This window comes from Diceros bicornis, chromosome 21, assembly GCF_020826845.1.
Source record: "Diceros bicornis minor isolate mBicDic1 chromosome 21, mDicBic1.mat.cur, whole genome shotgun sequence".
Taxonomy (NCBI): domain Eukaryota; kingdom Metazoa; phylum Chordata; class Mammalia; order Perissodactyla; family Rhinocerotidae; genus Diceros; species Diceros bicornis.
Genome location: NC_080760.1, coordinates 38,827,935 through 38,850,592, shown reverse-complemented (window position 1 = coordinate 38,850,592; position 22,658 = coordinate 38,827,935). Strand labels below are relative to the sequence as shown.

At 52.5% G+C, this 22,658-nt stretch overlaps 1 protein-coding gene across 1 annotated transcript; it reads right to left on the bottom strand.

The window, feature by feature from the left end:
* Positions 1-1,423: 1,423 nt before the first annotated feature.
* FAM83A (family with sequence similarity 83 member A) lies at positions 1,424-20,661 on the bottom strand. The gene is made up of 4 exons (XM_058564886.1): positions 20,152-20,661; positions 10,767-10,934; positions 8,982-9,106; positions 1,424-2,346 (listed from the first exon to the last, which is right to left on the bottom strand). The coding sequence occupies exons 1-4, from the start codon at positions 20,629-20,631 to the stop codon at positions 1,812-1,814; spliced, it is 1,308 nt and encodes a 435-aa protein (XP_058420869.1). The 5' UTR covers positions 20,632-20,661; the 3' UTR covers positions 1,424-1,811.
* Positions 20,662-22,658: the final 1,997 nt, after the last annotated feature.

Genomic DNA, 22,658 nt, shown 5'->3' with positions numbered 1-22,658 from the left:
GGGTAGGAGTGGAGGTCCTGCTCACCAGAGTCTCTTAGGAACCCAGGCTGGTGGAGGGGGCTCCATCCTGAGGCAGGCTCCTACATGGCCAGCTGCTCCCAGGCTCTTAAAGCTTCTGCCCAGAAGTGGTCCTCAACGCTTCCGCTCATGTTCCACTGGCCAAAGCAAACCACCCCTGACTTCCCAGCAGGCAGGGGTCACACATGACAAGGTGCCCAGGAGAGGAGAAACAATGTTGTGAACCCCTAAGACGACCGCAGAGGGGAACCTGGCCGGCAGGGAGCGACTGGGAGCAGGAGGGTTTGTTCCAGCTGCTAGGTCTCCTCTCTCCAGACTGAGCTGGACACGGGCAGGGGCAGAGCAGGCTGTTGCAGCTCTTGGCACCCTGAAAGCTTTACCTTCCTGAAGCTCTCTTGGCAGACTGAAATCTAGTCTAGAACGCCCAGCGGTGCCTGGTCATTCTAACCTCCTCACAGCCATCAGTAGGAAAACGGCAGCATCAGGACCGCGGTTTAAAAAACCTTCAGGAACCAAAGGGTTCTGAGCTGGAAACAGCAACAGGGAAGCCATCTGCTGAGCTGATTTGCAGGTGGTGGGGGGAGGGGGGCATGGAGAAGGGCAGATGGATGGGAGTTTGCACCTGCTTCTCTCAGGCTGGAGCAGCCGGGCTCACACCCACCCCCAGCTGACTCCCTTGGTCTTTGGGTCTCCGGTTAACTGTCACTTGTCCAAAAAGTGTCCCCCGACCTCTCCAAGCTGGGCCGGCCAGCCCTCCTCTGTGCTCTCTATGCGCTCTGTATTTCTTCTTTGTCCCCCAGCTAGGCTGTGCCCGCAGGATCTAGTACCACCCCAGGAGCAAAGCACACTGAATCTGAGAATGAATGAATGATGGGGCTCCTGTGGGCGCAGCATTCATGCTTCAGGATGGCAACAAGCCAGACAGAAGCACCTGGACTTGGAGACAGCTGACCGCACCCGGGGGCTGCAAGGTCAATGCGCAACCCTCCCTGGTTGCTCAAGGCTGCCCTGGGCACTGCTGCAGGGCCATTCCCAGATCCTGAGAACTCAAGCCCCTGGGACTCAGCCCAGACTCAGGGACCTCCAGGCTCACCCAAGGCTCTTGGGGGAAAAATCTGAGCTGCAAAACTGCCTTGTCCAACTCCATGTCCTAGCCGCCTGGGCTTGCCCCATCCCTGGTGGCTACGGTTTCACTGGTCCCACACAACTTAGTGGCAGGTTCTGGGCCTGATCCTTGATTCATTGGGCCCAGGAATGAGTTATACCTTTCCAGGGATGAGGAGTTTTCCCATCTCTCCCAGAAACATCCAGAATGTTCCCATGCCTTCTCCTGACTCTCTGGGAGTGGACCGTTCCTGGGCGCTGGGAAACGGGAGTACCTTGGTCACACCTACCCTCTCTCAGTGCCTCAGTTTACCCATATGTAAATCTCGGGCTGCATCTGCCCCTTCTTACATTACGGAGATTCCAGGAATATTAATATGCAAGCACTGGCTGCTCTGTGGAAGAAAGGGGCTCTATTTCCATGATTTTGTCCTCTAGCTCCCCACCCCCCACCTCCCTGGAACCTTCTGGAATGTGCTGCATAGGCCATACTAGAGAAGGAAACCCGGGGACTGGTGGGCGTCAGCAGGTGCATGGTCTCAGGCCTGGGGACATTCAAACACAGGCAATGATTTCGTCCAAGTGCCTTTAGTTCCAAGGGAAGCAGGTTAAAGCTGCTAGTCGTTGAGGTGGGGTCCTTGGGCCAGAAAATCCAGGAATGCCCAGCCCGGGGCTGGGGGAGGGACCCTTCAGAAATGAGGGGAGGCCTGCAGAAAGGGCCTCCAGGTGTGGGCCACCCTGGGCACCAGGCCCAGCTGCTCGAGCTGCAGCCGCGTGGGCCTGTAGGCATTGAGGTTGCTGTAGAGAGCGGGCGGGCCGTCGTGGGGCCTCGGCGGCAAGTGGGCCTGTGGAGTCAGGGCCCCCCAAGGGCCAGCGTGGGGCTGAAACCTGGGGGGCGGAGGTGGGTTTGGGGCCGGGGGACTGCCGGGGCCTGAGGATAAGGACAGACTCCGGTTCTGGGGGTGGCTGCCCGTCGACGGGCTGCTGAAGGGGTTGGAGGACGTGCGGTCACTGGCGGAGCTGCTGCCGCCACTGAGGCGGCCGGGCGGGGGGCTGGGGCCTGCTCTGGGCTGGAGGGGTGCGGCCAGCCGCGGAGACTTCAGGCCCATCACGGGCTTGGAGGCGGCGTAGAGCTGGCGGAACTCCTCGTCGAACAGCTCCACCGCCTGGCCTGTGAACTTGGAGAGGATGTTCCGGTGCACGTGCCCGCAGAGCCAGGTGAAGCTGGAGGAAGAGGAGAGAGAGTGAGGGCTGGCACTGGGGAGGCCGGGGCCTCTGTGGCCCTCCCCTGGGGGCACTGGGGCTAATGGCAGGGCTGGTAGGAGGGGATGAACACACGCCCACCGCTCCTCTGTGCCAGCTCATTTCATCCCAGCAGAGCCCTTGGAGGGAGACATTGGTGTGCCCCTTTCACAGATGACAAAACTGAAGCTCAGAAACCAGCAAATGCCTGCAGGTGAATAATTAATATGCCAGAGTGAAGCCCTGGCCTCAGGTCAGGGTTCTCTCCTGGTGCTCAGATTATGGCCCCTTAGAAGATCCCTGCAGAGGCACAAAGGGGCTGAGTGCCAGCTGAGTCCGTGTCCCCAACTCTGTGCTCATATGAGTCACCTAGCCACTGGGGCTTCAGCGGCAACACCTGTGAAATGCAGGGACACTTACTTCTTCTAACCAAACAGCGGTCTGGGGCAGGCAGCTCCTTGGATGGCAGGGGCTATATTGTCATGAAAATATAAAGAATGTAGCCCCATTTTCAGGCACATAAACCTGTAGGAGCTGGGAGGGGGAGGGAGAATCCTGTGCTCTTGGCGGGGATGGGAAAGAGACCATGGGGGTGAGCCTACAGGAACCAGAACCAGGAGCAGAAGTGCAGTTGGCCTGGACACCCACAGGAGGTCCCCCTCAAGGAGGCCTTGGCCCCCTCTATTTACAAGTTTTAAAAGAAAATAAAATACTCAAGGCATTTATGTATTACTTTTATGATTCCCTGATTTAACCAAATTCCTTTCCATCTCTAATGGAAAACTCCCCTAATGACTTGCACCCTCAAAACCCTTGAAAATGCCTGGTGACAGTGCAGAAGACCCACCAAGAGCGTCAGGTTAGAGATTCCTGGGTCCCTAATTATGTGAACCCAGGCGTGGGAGAGACCAGGGCAGATGGTTAGAGGGGGACAGGGTTACCATGGGGGACAGAAACGACCCCCACCAAGGGTCTGAGTAGAAACAGCGCCCACACCGGTCTCAGCCTCCAGCCCCCAGCCTGCCTGCCTTGCCACCAAAAGGTGGGGCCCGGCCTGTGGGAACCCTGCTCTGCGAGGCTGGGGCAATCCCGGGAAGAACAAAGCGGCTTTGTTTAAACCTCGCCTCCCGCCCAGGAGCCACCCCCACACCCCCAGAGAGGTGAGCAGCTGATGCTGAGCCTGGAGCCGGCCAGATGACAGGGAAGGTGGCAAACAGAGCCAGTGGGTCTCGTGGCTACACTAGGAAATCGGCTGCCTGGTATTGTTTGGAATCAGACTCGATTAGGCCAAGCAACTGCACGCTTTGCCCAGCAAGACAGGTCCAAAGGCACCCTGGCAACTTTTCAGGCCCCCACACACCGGGCATGCCCCTGCGTCCCTGCGCCTTCACCCGCCGGCGGCCTCTGCGCGCCCCCGCGCGCTGACTAGGGGTTCCTCTCCTTGACACTGCGCATGTCCGTTCATCCCGTGCTCTAGCGTCTACGCTTTCTTTTCTCACCACCGATGGTAAGAAATACACTTTATTTTTATTGTCTTTGGCCCTTAAGTACATAGAATTGACTTAACCATAATCTTTGGCTCAAGACCCACTCTCATCATTGGGTCTGTTCATGACTCATTTTAATTTATGTAGCTATTTACTTGGTTATTTTCCATAATGTAATAAGCACCTCTGAACCCACCACCTAAAATTGAAAAGGTAGCATCTGGACATTAACCAGCATTTAACCACACTGTCCTTCCCAGCAATCCATTTTCCAGGTTTCCCCAAATAGAGGAAATCATCACCTTGGATCCTGTGTCATAGTTCCCATACTTTCCTTTTCTATAATTAAAAAAAAAGTTTTATGTATTTTAGAAAGTAAATATTTTTATTTTAGATGTTTTTAATCGATGTATGTAATCTTTGGGGGTTTTTCTCACTTAATATTATATTGCTAAGATTTATCTGTGTTATCTCTTGTTGCTGTACTTCATTTGTTTTTTTGTGTGTGAAAGATTGGCCCTGAGCTAACATCCATTCCAATCCTCCTCTTTTTGCTGAGGAAGACTGGCCCAGCTAACATCTGTGCCCATCTTCCTCTACTTTATATGGGACGCCACCACAGCATGGCACGACCACCGGTGCCTGGGTGCGCGCCCGGGATCCGAACCTGAGCCACCAGCAGCGGAGCGTGAGCACTTAACCACTACGCCATGGGGCTGGCCCTGTTCATTCGGTTTTGACTGTTGTCTAATATTCCCCTGGTGGTCATATCACGGTTTAGTCATCCATTCTCCCATTGATAGGCATTTGGGTTGTTTCCATGGTTTTTCTCTTGTGACCAGTGCTGCTATGAACGTCCTTATACGTGTCTTCCACTGTACTGTGGACCAGTTTCTCTTGGAAATAACCTAGGAGTGGAATTGCATGGTTATAAACTAGGTGACTATTCAGCTTTAGGAGAAAATGCCGAACACTTTCCAAAGTCACTGTACCGATTTGCAATCCCATCAGCAATGCAGAAAAGAGCCTGTAAATCCAACATTTGGTATCATCAGTCTGCGTATTTTTTTGCTGGTTGAAAGGTATAAAAGGGTAACTCATTCTAGCCTTGATTTGCATTTTCCTGATCACAGCGGTGCTGAACATCTCTTCATGCATTTCCACACGTGTGTCCTCCTTGGGGACATGCCCGCTCACGCCTCTCGCCCACTCTCCATTGCGCTACTTTACTCTTATGAATCGTGGGAGCTCTTTGTGATTCTTGACACAAATCTTGTCAGAGCATCACGAAAACCTGTTCCCAGTTTGTAATCTGACTTTCCTCTTTCTTTAAGATGTCTTTCAATGAACCTGAGTTCTTAATTGTAATACGGTCAGAATTAGAAATCTTTTATAGTCAATGATTTTTTGTGTTCTGTTTGACACAGAGGGGTGTTTGTATTAAGACACCTAATCCTCACTTTAAGGTCTAAAAGATATTCATCTGTATTTTCTACTAAGAGTTTTAAAGTTTGTTTTTGACATTTAAGTCCTTTTAATGTATTAGGAGGTTTGTTTTTTATATATGTATGTGAAGTAGAATCCAATTTTCCACATGGAGAATTTTTTTTTTCCGGTTTCTCCTTTCTCCACTGCTCTGACAGGCCCTGTCATGTGTGGGTCTGTGTCTGGACTTTCTGTCTGTCCCATTTGTCAGTGTGTCTGTCCCTCGTCCAACGCCACGTTGTCTTGATTACTCCATGACAGCTCCATGACAAGTCCTGATCTCTGGGAGGGCAAGTCCTCCTTGCTTGTTCTGCAGATTTATCTTGGCTATTCTTGGAGAAATACATTTTACATCGTCACCTACTCACATATACAAATACATATGTAACCACACAACAATTTCCAGAACATCCCTTACCTCAGTGTGCTCTAATTATTTTTGTTCTATCCTATTTCATTAAAAAAAATTCTGGGCACCATCCACTAAATTGATTTCATACTCTGCTAATGGGTGGTGATGCGCAGTTGGAAAAACTTTGTTCCTCTAGCCACACTGGATGGCCAGGGCCTAACATGGACTTGCATTCGTTTACTCATCCATCCATTCAACAAATGTTTATGGTCACAGATAATGTTTAAGCACTGTATTAGCTGTACTTCATGCCAGGAATGCAATAGAGAAGAAAACAGATCCAGTCCAGGCCCTGATATCGTGTTGTTTACAATCTTGGCTAAATAAGTCCACAGAGAAGGTCTCTAGGAAATGAACTGGAAGCTACCACCTGCAAGATAAATTAACAGGATAAAGGTAACAGGAATGAGCAATCCAGCAGAAGGAATAAACAGCAGATGCAAAGGCCCTGAGGCATGAAACGGCATGAAAGACTTGGGAGGAGGCCAGTGTGGCTACAGCATAGTGGAGGGGGAAGAAAAATTCTGCTGAGACAGAGGCCAGGGTATGAATCTGGATATTTTTTTTCCTAGGAGCAGTCACAAGCGTGGAAGGATTTTAAAGATGGAAGTGATTTGATCTGGTTTGTGTGTAAAAGTCTTTCTGTTCGTGGTAGAGACAGCTCAGAGATGAGAGTACAGATCAAGGCAGGAGTGGAATCAGGGGCCAGTTAGAAGGCTGTGCCAGTATCATGCTGTTCCTCATGCTGTTCCAGCTGCCTGATTTTGCCCCCCTACCCCCGACGGAATCTTTCTCATCCTCCAACACCCAATCCAACCTCCTGGACCTGCCAGCAGAAGTGGGAGCTGCCTCTTGCTCTTTCTTAGCTCATGCTGATCTTCGGGCACACTCCACACCATTCTGTGGCCATTTATCCATGTTTTTTGATTAGAGAGGAGAGTTCTGTGTGCCCAGCACCTGGCACAGCATCTCTACACAACCCCCACCTCCACCCCCACCCCTCAGGAGAAGATGTGGACAGAGCTCTTCCGTTTGGGAGAACTGTGTACGACCAGAGGGAAGAGCCCAAATATCTGAGGCCCAGGGATGGCTGGACTGAAGGAAGGGCTGGCGACTTTCTGTTTTGTTTTACTGGAGACAACTCTAAGGGTCCAGGGGAAAGGATCCTCTGAAAGGCTGGCAGACAGATCCCCTTTGACTGTTGAGTGCAAAAGCGTTACAGTTGTCCTGCCCTCCCTCCAGGATCTGGACTCGCCACAGTTCTTAGGAATGGTCCCGCATGTCTTCAACCCACTGCCACCCTCCCAGCACCTCCCATATCAGGAGGACATGCCCAGCCCGATCTCATAGGCACTGGAGAGCTGACGCCTAGTCAAGGAAGCTGGTGACCCTCTCTGTGCCTCAGTTCCCCCATCTGATAATTACAAGAATAAGGCCTCCCTTGAAGGTTGTCATGGGGATTAAATCCTTCCTACAGGTCTGACGGCACCTGGCCCAGAGCTCAACACGGGTAGTTCTGCTTCCTTCTGCCCCTCTCGAGGGCGAGGGCCAGCCCTGCATGATGCACTCCGTAGGGGCAAATGAGAGGCTCCGTTCTCCCTATTGAAGACAGGAGGAGAGACTCTCCCCCTCTTCATTTCTCTTTCAGAAGCTCTGTCTCTGTCCTTTTCAAATGTGTGGAAATCTTTTTAATGGCTAAATAAGCCTCTTGCTTGTCTCATAGCTGGTTGCTAGGGGTTGGGGAGAGGGGGATGGGGAGTGAGTGCTTAATGGTGAAGGGGATCAGGATGTGCTACCCCAAGTCTATATGCCGCTCTGACATGAGAAATATTTTAAGCTGAAGGAGTCTGAGACACGGCAGGTGCAGGAAGGAGTCTGACTTCCCCCTTCTCCCTGAGGCAGGTCATTAGACCCTCATGTGAGAGGCGCCCTCCCTGCATCAGGAGGAAAGGAGCATCCTTACCTCCAAGGCCCGAGGGACTCTGAGAGGAAGCTGAATGAACAGTCTTGCTACATTTCCCCAGTGACCATGCTTAGCTCATACCCTTCTGTCCTATCACACTTTTCCACCACTCTCCACTCTTCATCAAACATGGTATAAAGACGCTCAGGCTTAACCATTTCTCAGGGTCTTCTTTTCCTTATGAAGGCTCCCGTGTCACGTAAAGCTTATGTGAAATACATTTGTGTGCTTTTCTCTTGTTAATCTGTCTTTTGTCAGTCCAATTTACAGGGCCCCAGGCGGAGCACCTCGGAGGGTAGTGGGAAAAAGGAGGTTTTCCTCCCTGTACAATGGGTCATCTGACTTCTAGGCCAGGCTGCTGCCATGTCTGGTCCCTAGCGCCAGCCTTAGGTCCCGTGGAACTTGGAGATGCTCTGAGAGGGAAGTGGAGAAGGGTCTGGGAAGTTTGTGGTTGGGGGGCCACAGAGGGTGATGCTTGCCATCTTATCTAGGACACTGTGACGGCTCAGCAAGCCCTGGCAATTCTGAAGTGAGAGGATGACTGTCTTGGTGCCCTCTTCTCGGGCCCACACGTCCCCCTCCCTGCTCTGCTTGGCAGCCCCCCGGACCAACATCTTCTCAGACCTCACCCTCTCAAATCTTGCCTATCCCGTGTCCCCTTCCCCTGGGGCCTTGCCAGGGTCCTGGCTGGCTAGTAGCAACCATTCATTGAGGACCTACTGTGTGCTAGGAGCTGCACCACATGTTTTGCAAACTTTATCCCATTAAGCCTTACAATAATCTGCGAGGGAAAGTATTGTTACCCCCATTTTACAGATGAGGAAAGTGAGGCCAAAAAGAATTGAATTGTACACTTTAAATGGATGAAATATCTGGTATGTGAATTATATCTCAATAGATTTGTTATGTTAAAATAATAAAACATTTTGAAAATAAAATGGGGCACATACAACAAAACAAATTGCATGGCTGTATAATCACACCTGAGAGATCCAAGAAAGGAAAAAGAGGATTCCACGTCCTATGGCAATATCAAGGGAAACTGAGGCACTTGGAGGTGCCTCTCTACACTGAAGTCCGGATTTCCCCCTTTGCGTAGGCTGGTCCTGCCTCCAGCTTCATATATGGGATGAAGCCCCAGCTCCCGGCAGAGGAGGAACGCCCTGGGAGCTGCTGGTGGGCATGTGTGCCCGAGGGCCGGGGCTGGTGTGCACCACGCCCAGCCTTGGCCTCTGCGAAGCCTCAACAGAAGGTGCAATCCAGTACTCACCTGTACGATCCAGACAGGACATATCTCCAGTCCGAGATGATGAACTTCTCCTGGATCTGGCCGGCAAACTTCCTGCCTGATTTGGCACAGTACACCTCCCCTTCCACACTCCGGATGGAGATGTTCTGTTGGAAGGAAAGTCACGGTTCTCTCACTAATTATGTATTTATAGATATACATTTGCCCTGGAAAGAGTGTGGAAGGATGCTTACCAAGACATAACACAGGGGTTGTCTCTAGTTGGTGGGATTATGGGCCATTTTTATTTTTTCCTTGGCTGAATTTTCTAAATTTTCTTCATTGGCCCGACATTATTTGAGTAATTAAAAAAAAAAAAAAAAGGAAAGGGGACATGGTAGAATTTAAACAAAGCATAAAATAGAAGAAAGATGAGGGCCTGATGCCCATGGAGCCCTCAGTCTAGGCTCCCATGGACCACAGAGGTCTGGCAAACCCAGCCTTGCCTTGTAAGTGGCTTTAGTGACATGAGTCCCTCACCCCAAGCTGGTCAGAGGGAAGGCCCAGTGCAGCCAGAGGGGGCAGCTTTGTGGAGACCTCAGTGGACCCTAGATTGTCCTAAGAAAAGGTGTGTCTACAATGTGAATCGTGGCCCTGTTTATCCCTCTCCTCCCCAACAGCGCCCACTGCCCCAGACCCCAAGCCGGAACCGTTGGAAGGCTGGAGAAATGAAAGAGCGAGTGAAGCATGGGGATCTCTGAGGAAGGTGGAATATTGTGGGACCCCATGAATGCCTGCCCGTGGCTGGCAGGCTCTGGGAAGGGGACGCCCAATGCCTCCAACAGCCCCTCCCAGCCAGTCCATAAGCTCTGTGAGATGGTGAGAGGGGGGCCACATCTCACTGTCCCTTGGCGAGTAGAGGACTGTCAGGTGTGGGCCATGAAGGCAAGGCCTGGGCTGACTCTCTGGACCTGTTCTGATGGCCTCATGCCGAGGAGGTGAGATCCTGGTAACATCAAACAGACCCAGCAATCAGAGGACCAGAGGTGCCTGAACTCAGCTGCCTCCTGGTCAGGGTGGAGGAGAAGGAAGGAGGAAGCGAGGAGGGCAGGATCTCCTGGAGGCTGACCTGCCTGAGCGAGAGGGGCGTCACCAGGGAACCACCCATCAGCTGTTCAGCTGGGCCTCCTCATGAAAGCCATGAGTGGTTTTATATTTGACCTTGAAATAGCTGCCCCAAATTTGACATGACTAAATAAATTCTTATCTCTGGGTTTCTTTTCTCCCTGGCAGGAGAAGAAAGTGGGAAGTTCAGTTAAGTCCAAGAGGAACAGCTTCCTGTTGGGGCTGTGGAATCCTAAACACGTATCAAACAGGTCTTGGGTGTTGCCCTTCCCTGTGAAGTGCACCCACTGGGTTTCCTCAGCCGAGAGGAGAAAAGGCATGTGCGGCAGAGATTGCTGCTCACCACCCATCCATGGGCCCCTTTACACTTCCCAGCCCCCATGCATCTGGGTGAGGTCAAAGGGCTATGAGCGGAAGTGATGAAAATCTCTTCCAGATCAGGTCCTAAAAACATCCTGCAGAATTCTCCAGCCCTCTCTCTCCCTGTCACTGCTTTCTTGGAGGCCACGTATTCCTTCTGGTGCAGCTACAAGTTGAGAGAGGGCCCTGTGACCTACATTGGACTTTGAGGGAGAAAGAAACCTTTATTATGTTAAACCATTGGGCGGGGGGAGGAGGGGACGGGGGGGGGGGGGAGCATCTGTTACCACAGCAGAGCCTATCCTATCCTGACTAATATAAAGTACCTTTCGGGGCCCCTACCTTGAGGTGACTGTCAGAGATCTGGACTTTGTCACACATCTCCTGGAAGAGCTTCACGCCTCCCTGGTCCAGAAGTACACAGACGAACACCCCGCGCTTGTTGGCCGCCTCTAGAATGTCACAGAAGATCTCCACATCCGTGAACACATCCATCAGGATGGCCAGGACCTGGGCCAGGGCAGAGGGGTTGAATACCAGAGGAGTCAGGGCCAGCTGACTGGTTTCAGCCAAACTTCCTAAGTCCCAGTGGGCCTGGGAGAGCCATTCCCATGGCTGCTGTGCTGCAGGGGAAAGGATGGGGCCGGGGAGGGTCTGACAGGGCAGGATTCAAGGAAAGGGAAAGAGCTGGAGTGGAGGCCCCTGCTCTGTCCTGACCCCACCTCTCCAGCCCCACCACAGAGCCTCTGGCCTCTGTGCCCACTGTTGGAGTGGAGAGAGCAGAGGAGGAAAGGGAGAAAGCAAACAGAGAAGGAGGGCAGAGAGGGAAAGAGAACAAGGGGAGGTGGCCGGGCAGGTTCAGAGGAGAGGAACAGATTTAATGTCATGGATTCTTGGCCATTTGGAGCTCCCAGGCACTCTATGGCTGCTGGTTTTCAAATGTTTTTAAGCCGCGGAATCCTCACCTCAAACAAAATCCCGTGTGGAGACCCCATATGTAAACTAGACCAGACTGAGCTGCCCCAGTGGGATGGAGAAGGGAGTCCTGCTCAGCCAGCAGTCACTGCATCCTCTACCATGGCAGAAACTCAGGGAAGGGGGAGCCCCAAATGTCCAGCAAAGGGGAGAGACAGATGTGTTCCTGCCTACCAAGCACCCATTCCTCCTCCTCCTGCCAACAGCACCCCAGCTCACTTTAAGGAATCATCTCTCCTCCACAATCGATGTGGTTTGGGTGGGACTTACTGCCATGCCCTGGATTGGGCACAGGGAGGGCACATCACCAAGGCCAGACCAATGAGCACCCTGCTTCCCCCGCTGGCCACAGAGATTGGTCTAGGGGTGGTCACGTGGTCTAAGTTATTCTCACGAGAGTCAGCTCAGGACTTCCGCTGAGACTCTTAGGGAAAGGAGGCACTCTTTCTAGTGGGGTTGCTTAGCTGGTAGTTTATATGCTCTAGCTGCTGACAGCCATTTTACCACCACGTGGGGACAGCCTGCCCGAAAATGAAGCCAGCCCCGGAGAAAGCAGGGCCCAGAGGTGGAGACACATGGCTGGCTGCATCATTTGAACATCTTGTTTCAGTCGTGCCTGAAGCCAGTCCTACCCCTGACTTGTCCACTGTGGATGCTGATACGTGTTCTTCTTCTTACACTTGTTTGGGGTTCTTTTCTGTCACCCAGTCAAGAGTCCTTCCTAACACCTAAATTGTGGTATATTACGTGGATTATTAGGCAGCCATTAAAATAAATAATTATAATGGTTACATAGAAACTATAAGACATGGTGAAATAAAGTAAAAATTGCTGTATAATAAGCGCTTAACAAATGTGTATTAAAAATAAATGAATTAAGTGAAAAAAGAAAACAGAACACAGTAGTTTGTCCACTATGACTGACGGTGAGGAAAAGCCGTGTGTAGAGAGATAACAACAGAGCCAAATCAGCAGTCATGTTTGGAGGGGGGACTATGGCAATCTTTCTTTCTTCAACATTACCTGTAATAATAATGTACTAATTTTTATTTTTTTATTTTTATTTTTATTTGTGTGTGTGTGTGTGAGGAAGTTCAGCCCTGAGCTAACATTCATGCCAATCCTCCTCTTTTTGCTGAGGAAGACCGGCTCTGAGCTAACATCTATTGCCAATCCTCTTCCTTTATTTCCCCAAAGCCCCAGTAGATAGTTGCATGTCATAGTTGCACATCCTTCTGGTTGCTGTATGTGGGACGCTGCCTCAGCACGGCCGGAGAAGCGGTGCATTGATGCACGCCCGGGATCTGAACCCAGGCCGCCGGTAGTGGAGCACATGCACTTAACCACTAAGCCATGGGGCCCGCCCCTGTACTAATTTTTAAATAATTTTTCTAATAATTACAATAATTTTTTTTCTTTAGCTGAGGAAGATTAGCTCTGAGCCAACATCTGTGCCAATCTCCCTCCGCTTTATATGTGGGTCGCTGCCACAGCATGGCTGCGGATGAGTGGTGTATGTTTGCACCTGGGATCCAAACCCACGAACCTAGGCTGCCAAAGCAGAACGCACCAAACTTAACCACTACACCACGAGGCTGGCCCCACAATAGTTGTTTTTGACCATCAACACCTGGGAAGTAGCAAGGATAAGAAGAGTGTCATGGAGACAAGTGAAGGACACGGGTGGCCACTTGGAGCTGACTTTCTGCTTGCTCCATTGACGTGGGTGTCTGGACAGGGGAGGGACCCGCTAAGAACTGCTCACCCTGGGCTAGAAGTCAGAAAGGATGTTCTGATAGTGAGGCCCGTGACCCACTAGAACCATGGCTGTGTCATCACATGATTAAGTGTTTGTACACGTTGAAGCTTATGGCACTGATAATGCCTAATACCGAGGCTGCCTCTCTCTGCTGAAACATAAATGCTTCCTTGTCCAAGGTATTGACAAAAGAGACAATTATCTCCCCCCAGGAGGTCAGTAAATCCTCCCAGTTGCATTCCAGTGAGTCCTTGTTTCCCTGAGCCAGGCTGGTAAGTGGGTGACCAATTGAACAGAGAATGGAGCAGGTTTGAAATAACCCAGTGTCTTGGTTTGAGGGATGCTTGGAGATACAGGCTCAGGAGGACTAGGTTTATCTTGTCTGCCTTCTCTTGGGATTGTCTCCCAGCTAGATTGATTCTTCAGTCCCTTGCATGGGCGAGCTGCCTTACAGGGGGTGGTGGGTTGAATGATGACCTCCCAAAAGGTATGTCCACATCCTAACCACCAGAGCCTATGGATGTGACCTCATTTGGAAAAAGAGTCTTTGCAGATGTAATTAAGCTTCTCAAGATCATCCTGAATTATCCAGTGGGCCCTAAATCCAATGACAAGTATCCTTATAAAAGACACCCAGAGGAGAGACAGGGAGCAGAGGAGAAGACCATGTGACGCTGGAGGCAGAGACTGGAATTATGCGACCACAAGTCCAGAAGTGCCTGGAAACACTAGTAGCTGGGAAAGGAAGGAAGCATCCTTTCCTAGAAACTTCAGAGAGAATATGTCCGAGTCGATATCCTAATTTTGGACTCTGGCCTCCAGAACCATGAGAGAATAAATTTCTGTTGTTTTAAGCCACCAGATGTGTGATAATTTGTTACAGCAGCCCTGGGAAACTAATACAGAAGTATAGCACATACTCCAGAGGAAAAGTGGTCTACTGGGAGTCAGGGAACTTGGGCTCCAGCCTCGATGCTACTGGAGACTAGCTGAGTGCCTTTGGACAAGTCACTCACCCTCTCTGGGCCTTTTTTTTTTTAATTTTTAAAATGTTTTTGCTGAGGAAGATTTGCTCTGAGCTAACATCTGTGCCAGTCTTCCTCTATTTTGTATGTGGGACACCACCACAGCATGGCCACCAATGAGTGGTGTAGGTCTGCACCCGGGAACTTAACCCGGGCCACTGAAGTGCAGCGTGCCCAACTTCACCACCAGGCCGCAGGGCCCGTGCTGGGCCTCAATTTCTTTATATGTAAAACACTGCACAATAATAGAGCATTAGTTATTATGCAAGGTGTGTCTAACTGTGGGCCCAGATAATATAAATGAAAGCATGTGCAAAAGTAAAGTCTATTTTTCTAGTATGCAGTTAAAATATGACTATGATTTTGTATGCGTTATTCATGAGCAAGTGTGGATAATGTTAGAATAACGCCATGGATTGTTGTTTTAATCTAGGTCATGGAAGAGGATTAAAATCGGTGCCCACACCTCTATGAGCATAAGAAAGAAACAGGGTAGGGAGAGCTGTGTTCTTGTCAAGGCCAATGGGATGGACCAGCACAGTGGGGTGGGGTTGGCTGAGAAGAAGAAAGCACTTTCCGTGACACCTTGCTGGAGAAGGAAGCGAGCCTGGAAGCACCGCCTGGCAGGCGGCTCTGGGAATGGGGGGCTTGAGTGAGATGGAGGGGCCCAGCCAGGGGGATGCTGGTCTGCTGGGGCAATACCCATAGGCAGGGGCCATCCTGCGGGGACCTCAGATCCTGGCTGGGAATCCCTCACTCCCTGCCAGGCCTATGTGAGCTCCTCGTGGGCTGGAAATCCTGCTGCTTCCAGGAAGGGCAGGGCGTAGGAGGGGAAATGGGATTTGGGTCCTGGTGGGGCCACCAGCCACGTTGGGGCTGCTTGTTGGGGGCACTTAGCACCCCATCCCCCACTCTACGCTGGTTTCTCCTCTCTCCTCTTTCTCTTCTATGTGCCATGCTCTTTTTTCTGAGCTTGCTTTCGACAGATGAGTAATAACAGCAGCAACGATTTGTCGAGCACCTGCTCTCGGCCATCCGTCATCTCCTGTAACCTTCACAATACTGTCACCCCAGCTGCCCAGGTGAGGAGCCGGAGGTGCACAGAAGTGAAGCAACTTTCCAAAACCCACACGGCTAAAAGGCAGGAGAGATGCCCCGGACCCCAATCCAAAGCCAGGCCCCCAATCATTCTACTTCAGGCCTAAGAGAAGGACTCTACTGTCTGTCACTGTCTGTCTGTCTGTTTATATGATCAGATACAGCCTGAGGGCAAAGAGCCTTCTCTGCTTGTGGGTTGGGGTCGGGCCAGGGAAGGAGAGTCAAGCCCTGGGAGGGTTGGGGGACCCCAGAGCAGGGCTCAGTGGACAGAGGAAGGGAAGGGGGCCCAGGTGGACCCTCCACCAGCACCCCTCTGCTGACCACAGAGCAATGTGGCCACAGCCCTTGAAAAGGCAGCTGTGAGATGAACCCACCAGGGACGAGCCTGCTCCAACAACATATCCCCACCTGTCTGTATCGCCTCTGGCTGTGCCTGGTGCTCCCCTGGCACTCCCCTCCCCCACAGCCCAATCTGGAGCAGTGACAATATGCCAGTGCTGCGCCACATCCCGGGCACCCAGAGAGGAGAGTGACTTCCTCTAGGAACTCCCGTGGGAGAGGAGACAGGCCTATCACAGATCCCAGGAGGGGGGCTATGGAGCACCTCCGCTGGCCCTTGGGGGCCACCCCACCCTGGCAGGACTGGGGTAGAGATGCCCTGCTGCCCTGGCTGGGACCCCCACATCCCTGGGGGTCTGGTCCCTCTCTCAAAGGTCTGGCCCCTCCCTCAGTGACCCCTGTCAGAGGAACCACCAGCGACCTCACCCTGCAGACCCTGGTGGCCCTGGAATCCCTGGTCACAGGTGTAGGGTGAGGGACCAGCTCATCAGCTCCCTCCAGGGGATTGCACAGTTTCTGCTCAGGTTTCTCCCTCCGTCCGCCATCCTGACCCTTGACCGTCATCCCTTGTCCCCCTGCCTGCTTCCCTCAGCCTGGCTCGCAGTGACCCCATGACTGTGTTGGGGGAACAGCCACTCCCCAGCAGAGGGTTAGCCTGTAAAGATGGTCCTTGACACCTGGGGTCGGGGTGGGGAGCTTCTCTGGAACCTTCTCACTGCTCTCCCCTCCTCCTCCTCTGTGTGCCCCACTCCCGCCTCCCCCTCAACCTCCCAGAGAGCTGACTAGATCTTTCCTTTTTGCAGTGAATCTGTGTTACTGGTCCAGGGAAAGGGAGAGGGAGAGGGAGAGGGGAGTGAGTGGGGAGAGGGGGCTTACCTGTGAAAGTTCTCCAACTTTTGGTCTCATGCCTCCCTTAGACTCTTAAAAATTATTGAGGATTCCAAATAGCTTTGGTTTATGTGGATTATAGCTATTGATATTTGTCATATTAGAAACTAAAACTGAGAAAATTAAAAAATGTCTATTTAAAAATAACGAATATTAGTTACTTAAAATACTATTAAACCCATTCTATGTTAACATAAATAAGTTTTAATGAAAAATAACTATATTTTCCAAAACAACAACAACAAAATGTAGTGAGCAGAGTAACACTGTTTTGCAAATCTCTGTGGCGTCTGGTGTAACAGAGGACAGCCAGCTTCTCAGATCTGCTCCTGCAGCAATCTGCTGTGACATGTTGTTTGGATAAGAGAATATGAAGCCAGTCCAGCCTCACACAGGTAAGTGGTTAGAAAGGGCAGGACCTCACAGACCTGCTGAAAGGGTCTCAGAACCCTCAGGGATCCTCGGTCACACTGGAGGATGTGTTAATCATGGCTTTTGTTGTTGGTATTTTATGATGCTTTGACATCCCCGGGCTAGCTGATTTCTGTAGACAGCAAACACCTTGCCCATGAGCACACCTGTGATGTGCAAACCAAGCAATCCAGAGCCCACATCCCAACCACCTCCTTCATCTCACTCACATACCAAGCATAGCCCCTGCCCTAAATCACCCCAGGGCCAGGGACTGGACAACTAGGACCACTATAGCCCAGAGCCTGCTGACATTATTCAACCTAGCCAGTCTTCAACTGTTTACCCTGCCCTGCCTCTTTCCTGCAAAACCACAATCAAGGTTTAGGCCCACGCGTTCCTCTCGCTCCTTCTGTCTCCTGACTGCCCTGGTGCTCCCCACGTGGCCCTGCGTGGCATACGGTGCCTTCTGCTTCTAGGGAACTGAGAGCAAAAACCTCTTCCTTTGTGACAGTCATTCCCATGTCTCTGTATCCCCACCTCCAGGACGTGGAGCCCTCTCGCACCTTCTGACCTTTGCATTGGACACTCCCTAGGCCTGGAATTCCTTTCCCTTCCCTCTTTGCCCAGGGAAAACTCTTACTCAGCCTGTGAGACTCAACTCAGAGGCCACCTCTTCTGTGAAGCCTGTCTTAGTCACCCTCCCCTCCACTCCCAGGCACACAGGGTTGCTCAGGTCCGGGGCTGCTACCCACCCATATCCTACCCCCTCTCCCCACCTCTTCCCTGAGGGCAGGCAGCCAGCAGGGAGCTCCCCAGAGGGAGGGAGGCCTCTTGTTCTGCTCTGTCCTTCTGGGTGCAGGGCCTGGCCTGTAAATTAGGCTTTATGGAATAAAGGAATGAGAGCATGAAGGGAAAGGGGGGGAATTCCTGCTTCTTAGGGAGTGGAAACTGCTCTGGAAAACTCCTAGCAGGCTTGCTCTCTTCCCCTCTACTCTTTTCTCAGGGGGCTAAGCCAGAGGAGAGGGAGAATGCAAACCCATTCTCTCCACCCTCTTCTCTCCACTCTGTGTGGGGACGGGGGGCACAGCCTACTTCCATGGACAGCCCGTGGCTGAGTTCTAGACCCCTGGGTGTCTCTGTGGGAACTGGCCACCCCTGTGTCTGTATGCCTGTGGGTGTGTGTGTGCGTGTGTGTTGTGTGTTTGTGGGAGGGATATCACAAACAAAATGGGTGAAGTTCATGGAGCCTGGGACAATAGGGAGTGGTGGGGACGGTGGCAAAGGAGACGGGTCTACCCAAAGAGGTGGCCACATCTCAGCATCAGCAGAGCCAGCTCTTCCTACCTGCTAAGAGGAGCTGGAGATTCTTACTTTTAGGTGAATTCTGATTTTTAAATGTTGTCCTAAATTCATAACTTGCTGTGTTGCTGAAACAAAGGACATCAGTGGGCCTTAGGGCCAGAGAGGCAAAGCGAGGGAAGCCTTGCTGGGTGGGGATTAGGGGGAAGGAGAGGGTTGTGTCACAGGCCCCAGCAGGGCTTCTCTCTGGGGGGGTCTCACTCACCCTTTGAGCCGCAGCTGTGATTGAGAATGTCCCCAAAACCACTGGTCCCTACCCCTCGGGAGAGCACTGAACTTCACACACAGAGAGACCAGAGCTACACATTTAGGAACAAGCCCTTGGACCTGGAAGGGACCTTAGTCCAGTGTGAAATCTGAGGCCTGGGGAGGTCAAGGGACTTGCCCTAGGTCATGCAGCTGGCCCCAGGCGGTGCCCACACTCCTGGCTGCCTTCCTAGGCCCATCTGTCATTCCTAATGCCGCCCTGCCAGGGAAACGTGAAATACTGCTCTGAAGCAGCCCAGTGACATGAAAAGCCCACACTCCACCCATTGTCACCTTCTATTTATTTTCCAGAACTCCACTCCCTCTCTCCCCAACCGTGCACAGCCTCCCCACCCCTGGTGGCTTTTTCTGGAGTCTTAAGATTTCACACAGTATTGGACTGGGGAGGGGATTCAGTCACGAGACTGGGATCCTGCAGAAAAGGAGCTAAATATCAGCTTGTTCTTTGAGTTCTTTAAATGCAACAACATAAATCATTTTAGTGATGAGAGAGACTGAGAATCTTAACAGATGACAGATCTCTTTCCTTGGAGTCCACTCACACCCCTGCCCTCTGCAGCTTTGGGAAGGGGGAGCGGGCATCTGTGGCCCTGTGCTGAATGGTCATTTTGTGCACCTGGGATGGAATGAGCTAGACTCCCTCCACCCATTCCCCAGCTGAATTCCCAATTCACCAGCAATTCTAGGAGTACTGAGAGAAGTCCTGAGCCAATGCCAGTCATGGGGCCTGCAATTCTGCCAGCCAAGCTCTGGTCTTAAAGGATTTTTCTTCTTCTAAAGTCACTTACTAAAGTACAAATACTCTGGGGAGGGAGAACCTTCTCTGCTGCCTGCTCCGTCTTCTGCCTGACCACTGACTGGATGCAGGTGCTGCACAGCCATGTGTGGGCAGACTAAGCCGAGTCTGAGGGGACAAGGGACAAGTGTGTGCCAGGGGAGTGGCCCCTTCATTTGGAAGCACAGAGGCTAGGTGCCTTGCCCAGCCTGGGGAATTCAGGAAAGGCTTCCTGAGAAAGGGCCTTGGGTGCTGGGTCTTGAGAAGGAGTAGGCACTAGTCAGGTGAAGAGCAGGGAAGGTGAGGGGTTCCCAGGCAGAGGGAACGGCACGTGCAAAGGCCTGAAGACAGAGCAAGGCGGGTGTGAGAGTCTGCAGGGCACTCGGCATTGAGGGGCAGGAGGTGGGAGAGGAGCTGGAGAGGTTGTGAGCCATACTAAGGCATTTGCTGTTCCTACTGTGGGTATTTGGGAGCTATTGAAGGCTCTAAGCAGGGAAGGGACCAAGTTAGACTTGAAGTATAGAAAAAGTGTTGACAGCAGCAGCATGGAGACTGGGTGGTTGGGGATCAAGATGGAAGAGGAGGGCCAGGCAGGAAGCCATCGGAGGAGTTCCAGTGGGTGGTGGTGGCTTGGACCTAGATTGTGACAAGTGGAATCAGGAAGTCAGTGATCCAGGGCAGGCCAGAGAGTAACACTCCGGAGTCCATGCTAAGCCCCAATCACCTGGACTCCATCCCTCAGAGCAGGACATACACCCCTCTTCCTCCTCCACCAGCCCCTATTCCTCCCGCCCGTGGTCAAGGAGACACGGGCCCCGCCATGCCCACCTGCCCGGTCCGGGTGATGCAGCGGCGGATGAGGTCTCTGATGTTGTTGTGTTTGTCCATCTGGAAGTACACGGTGGCGCTGGACTTCTCCTTCAGGTAGGGTTTCTCGGCTGAGGCCCAGGTGTGCAGCAGGGTCGGCTCGCTGCTCTCCGAGGCCATGGGGTAGTAGGTACCTGACTGCAGGGAGCAGGAGTCGAGACCCTTGGGGCCTGCCTCGGCCCCACCCGGGGACTCCAGGGCACAGGGGGGCTCCTTGGACCGGGCCTGGATGTACTGGGCCTCCACTGAGGACAAGAAGTCCACCTCGCCTTCCTGGCTGAGCGCCTGCCAGTAGGCCTCGGGACCCCCATCCAGGAGGGCATCTGTGGCCAGCCGGGCACTCTCATTGTCGCTGAAGTCAGCCCTGGCCGGCCGGACCCACTGGTTCTTGACATCTTCCAGGCGTTTCTGGATCTTGCCCACATGCCTTGACTGGCTCATGCTGCCCTGTCCCTGGGTCCTGGGGGAGAGGCACACTTGAGCCCTTCCTGATGGCAAGGGCGAGTGGGCCACGCCACAGAGGAGGACCGGAGCTCTGGGAACCCGGGGAAGCGCCCAGCGTCCAGGGCTCCCTGCCACCCCTCGCGCCCGCTCCGAGGAAGTGATTTACCGCTGTCCTGAGCAGTGCTTCCTCACAGGGATCGTCATCTGCAGCCAGAGGTTGGCTTATCTGTGAGCGACACCCGCCCTGCCCACAGGCCAGGAGGGCTGGCTCAATCACGCCTTGGCACACTCAGCCCTGGGAGATTTGCCCTCCTCCCAGCAGCAGGGGGGCCAAGGTGAGCCAGCTTCCCGCCCGCTAGTTGCACAACTCTCTCAGGGACCCGTGGGCCTTTGTCACAAAGCAGAGAGACTCTCGCAGCACCATCACCCTGAGCCATGGGTCTCTGTGCTCCTCGGTTCAATGCCGATTGGTTCACAGACATGCATTTTCCTGTGAGGGAAAGATGCTGCCCCCAGACCTGCGTCCCTGTGAGGGGGAAGCTGGAGGCAGGCCAGGCAGAGTGTTCGCGAGGCGCTCCACCTTTCCCTGGTAACGGCCCAGCTTGCTGACCCTCCCCGTCCCCTGAAAAAGCTCCTCTCTCCTCTCTCTCTCCCGTATTGTGTTTGTCACGGTCGTGTTTGAGCAGAGCCCCCAGAGAGGTTCCAGTTCTGGGGCCATAGCTGATCCGGTGGAAGTGGCTGCTTGGAATACTGTCTGGAGGAGAATCTGGGGCCGTGTCTGGGCCCACGGACTGATGGGATCATCTGTCTCGGTGCAGGGGGGCAGGTGGCAGCAGGCGTGTTTGAAGAATATGAACAGCTAAGGGAGAACACATTTTCTTTCCATCAGGTCGTGGTCAATTCCATGTCAGTGGAATGCAAGATCTAGAGTCTTGATGGTCATTAACTGGGTTCTGCCAGAAACAGACCTCTGAGAGTAGAGTTCAAGTACCAGTAGCTCATTGGAAGGTGATCCCAAAAAGCATGATGGGGGGGGGTGGCAGGGAGTGAGACAGGAAGGAAAGGGAGACACTGTGGGATGTGTTACTGAGCAGGTCACCATTGTGGACATCTGGGGTTTAGGAACATCTTGGGGCGTGTCCAGCCAGGGACCTCTGGGAGATGGTGTAGAATACATCTCAGAGTTTTCCTACCCAAAGGGCGAGACAGCTGCAGAATTTATCTACCAACTTCCATTTGTCATTGGTCGAGGGATGCTCCTGGGGCAGCGTTTTTCCCCCCCCGCACTGCTGGCCTGCCCCAGGAGCTCACCAGCACAGCCCTGAAGCCAGAGAAAGCCTCCAGGCAGAGGGTGCAGGTACTATGGTAAGAGACCATCGTGGGAGTGGTGACGCTGAAGCCATGAAGGCCAGGCCCTGACAACATCTGCTGAGAGAATTACGCCGGAAAACCAGGCCTGCGTGGTCTTCAACAGCTAGTACTACGTAGTAAGAGCTGGATGTCTCTCTGTGGCACGTCTACTCTTTGGAGGAAAATTCCTATGAGTGTCTGTAACTCCACCGCAGCTGTGGCCCAAGCGGCTCAGTCCAGTAGTAGAGTAGTACCCTTAAAAGCACAGTCCAGAGAACAGAAAAGGATTTCTTCTACTCTTTTGAAGGACACTGAAGGCATCTAATTCACAGGCCTTTATTTTGTTTCAGCCCCTCCCCACAGTCCCTGGAACCTTCATGAGGACAAATCCAATAGACTCTCTCCCCATCGCCCCTTGGCTCTGGGCCCTCCCCCGTCTCCCTTCTGCCAACTCTTGCTTACATAGTTGATTTAACCTCTTTCCCACGTTCTCCTCTGATCTTCCCTCCTCTCTGGTCTCCTCTGTGTCCTCCTCGGCTCATTCTCCAATTCTGCATCAGCTAGGTCTAGTCACCAGTCTGTGAGAAGTCTCCTGAGCCTAGCATCTGAGAGCCTGCACATTTGAGACCTGTGTGAACATTCCAGCCTGCCCTCTCCTGCACTTGGCCATCCGT

Excerpts from the sequence above, each read along its gene's own strand:
- FAM83A (XM_058564886.1), bottom strand. The coding sequence starts at position 20,631 with ATGAGCCAGTCAAGGCATGTGGGCAAGATCCAGAAACGCCTGGAAGAT. Across the intron at positions 9,107-10,766 it reads TCTCTGACAGTCACCTCAAG|AACATCTCCATCCGGAGTGT; the intron begins GTAGGGGCCCCG and ends TCCTTCCAACAG. Across the intron at positions 2,347-8,981 it reads GTCCTGTCTGGATCGTACAG|CTTCACCTGGCTCTGCGGGC; the intron begins GTGAGTACTGGA and ends CTCTTCCTCCAG.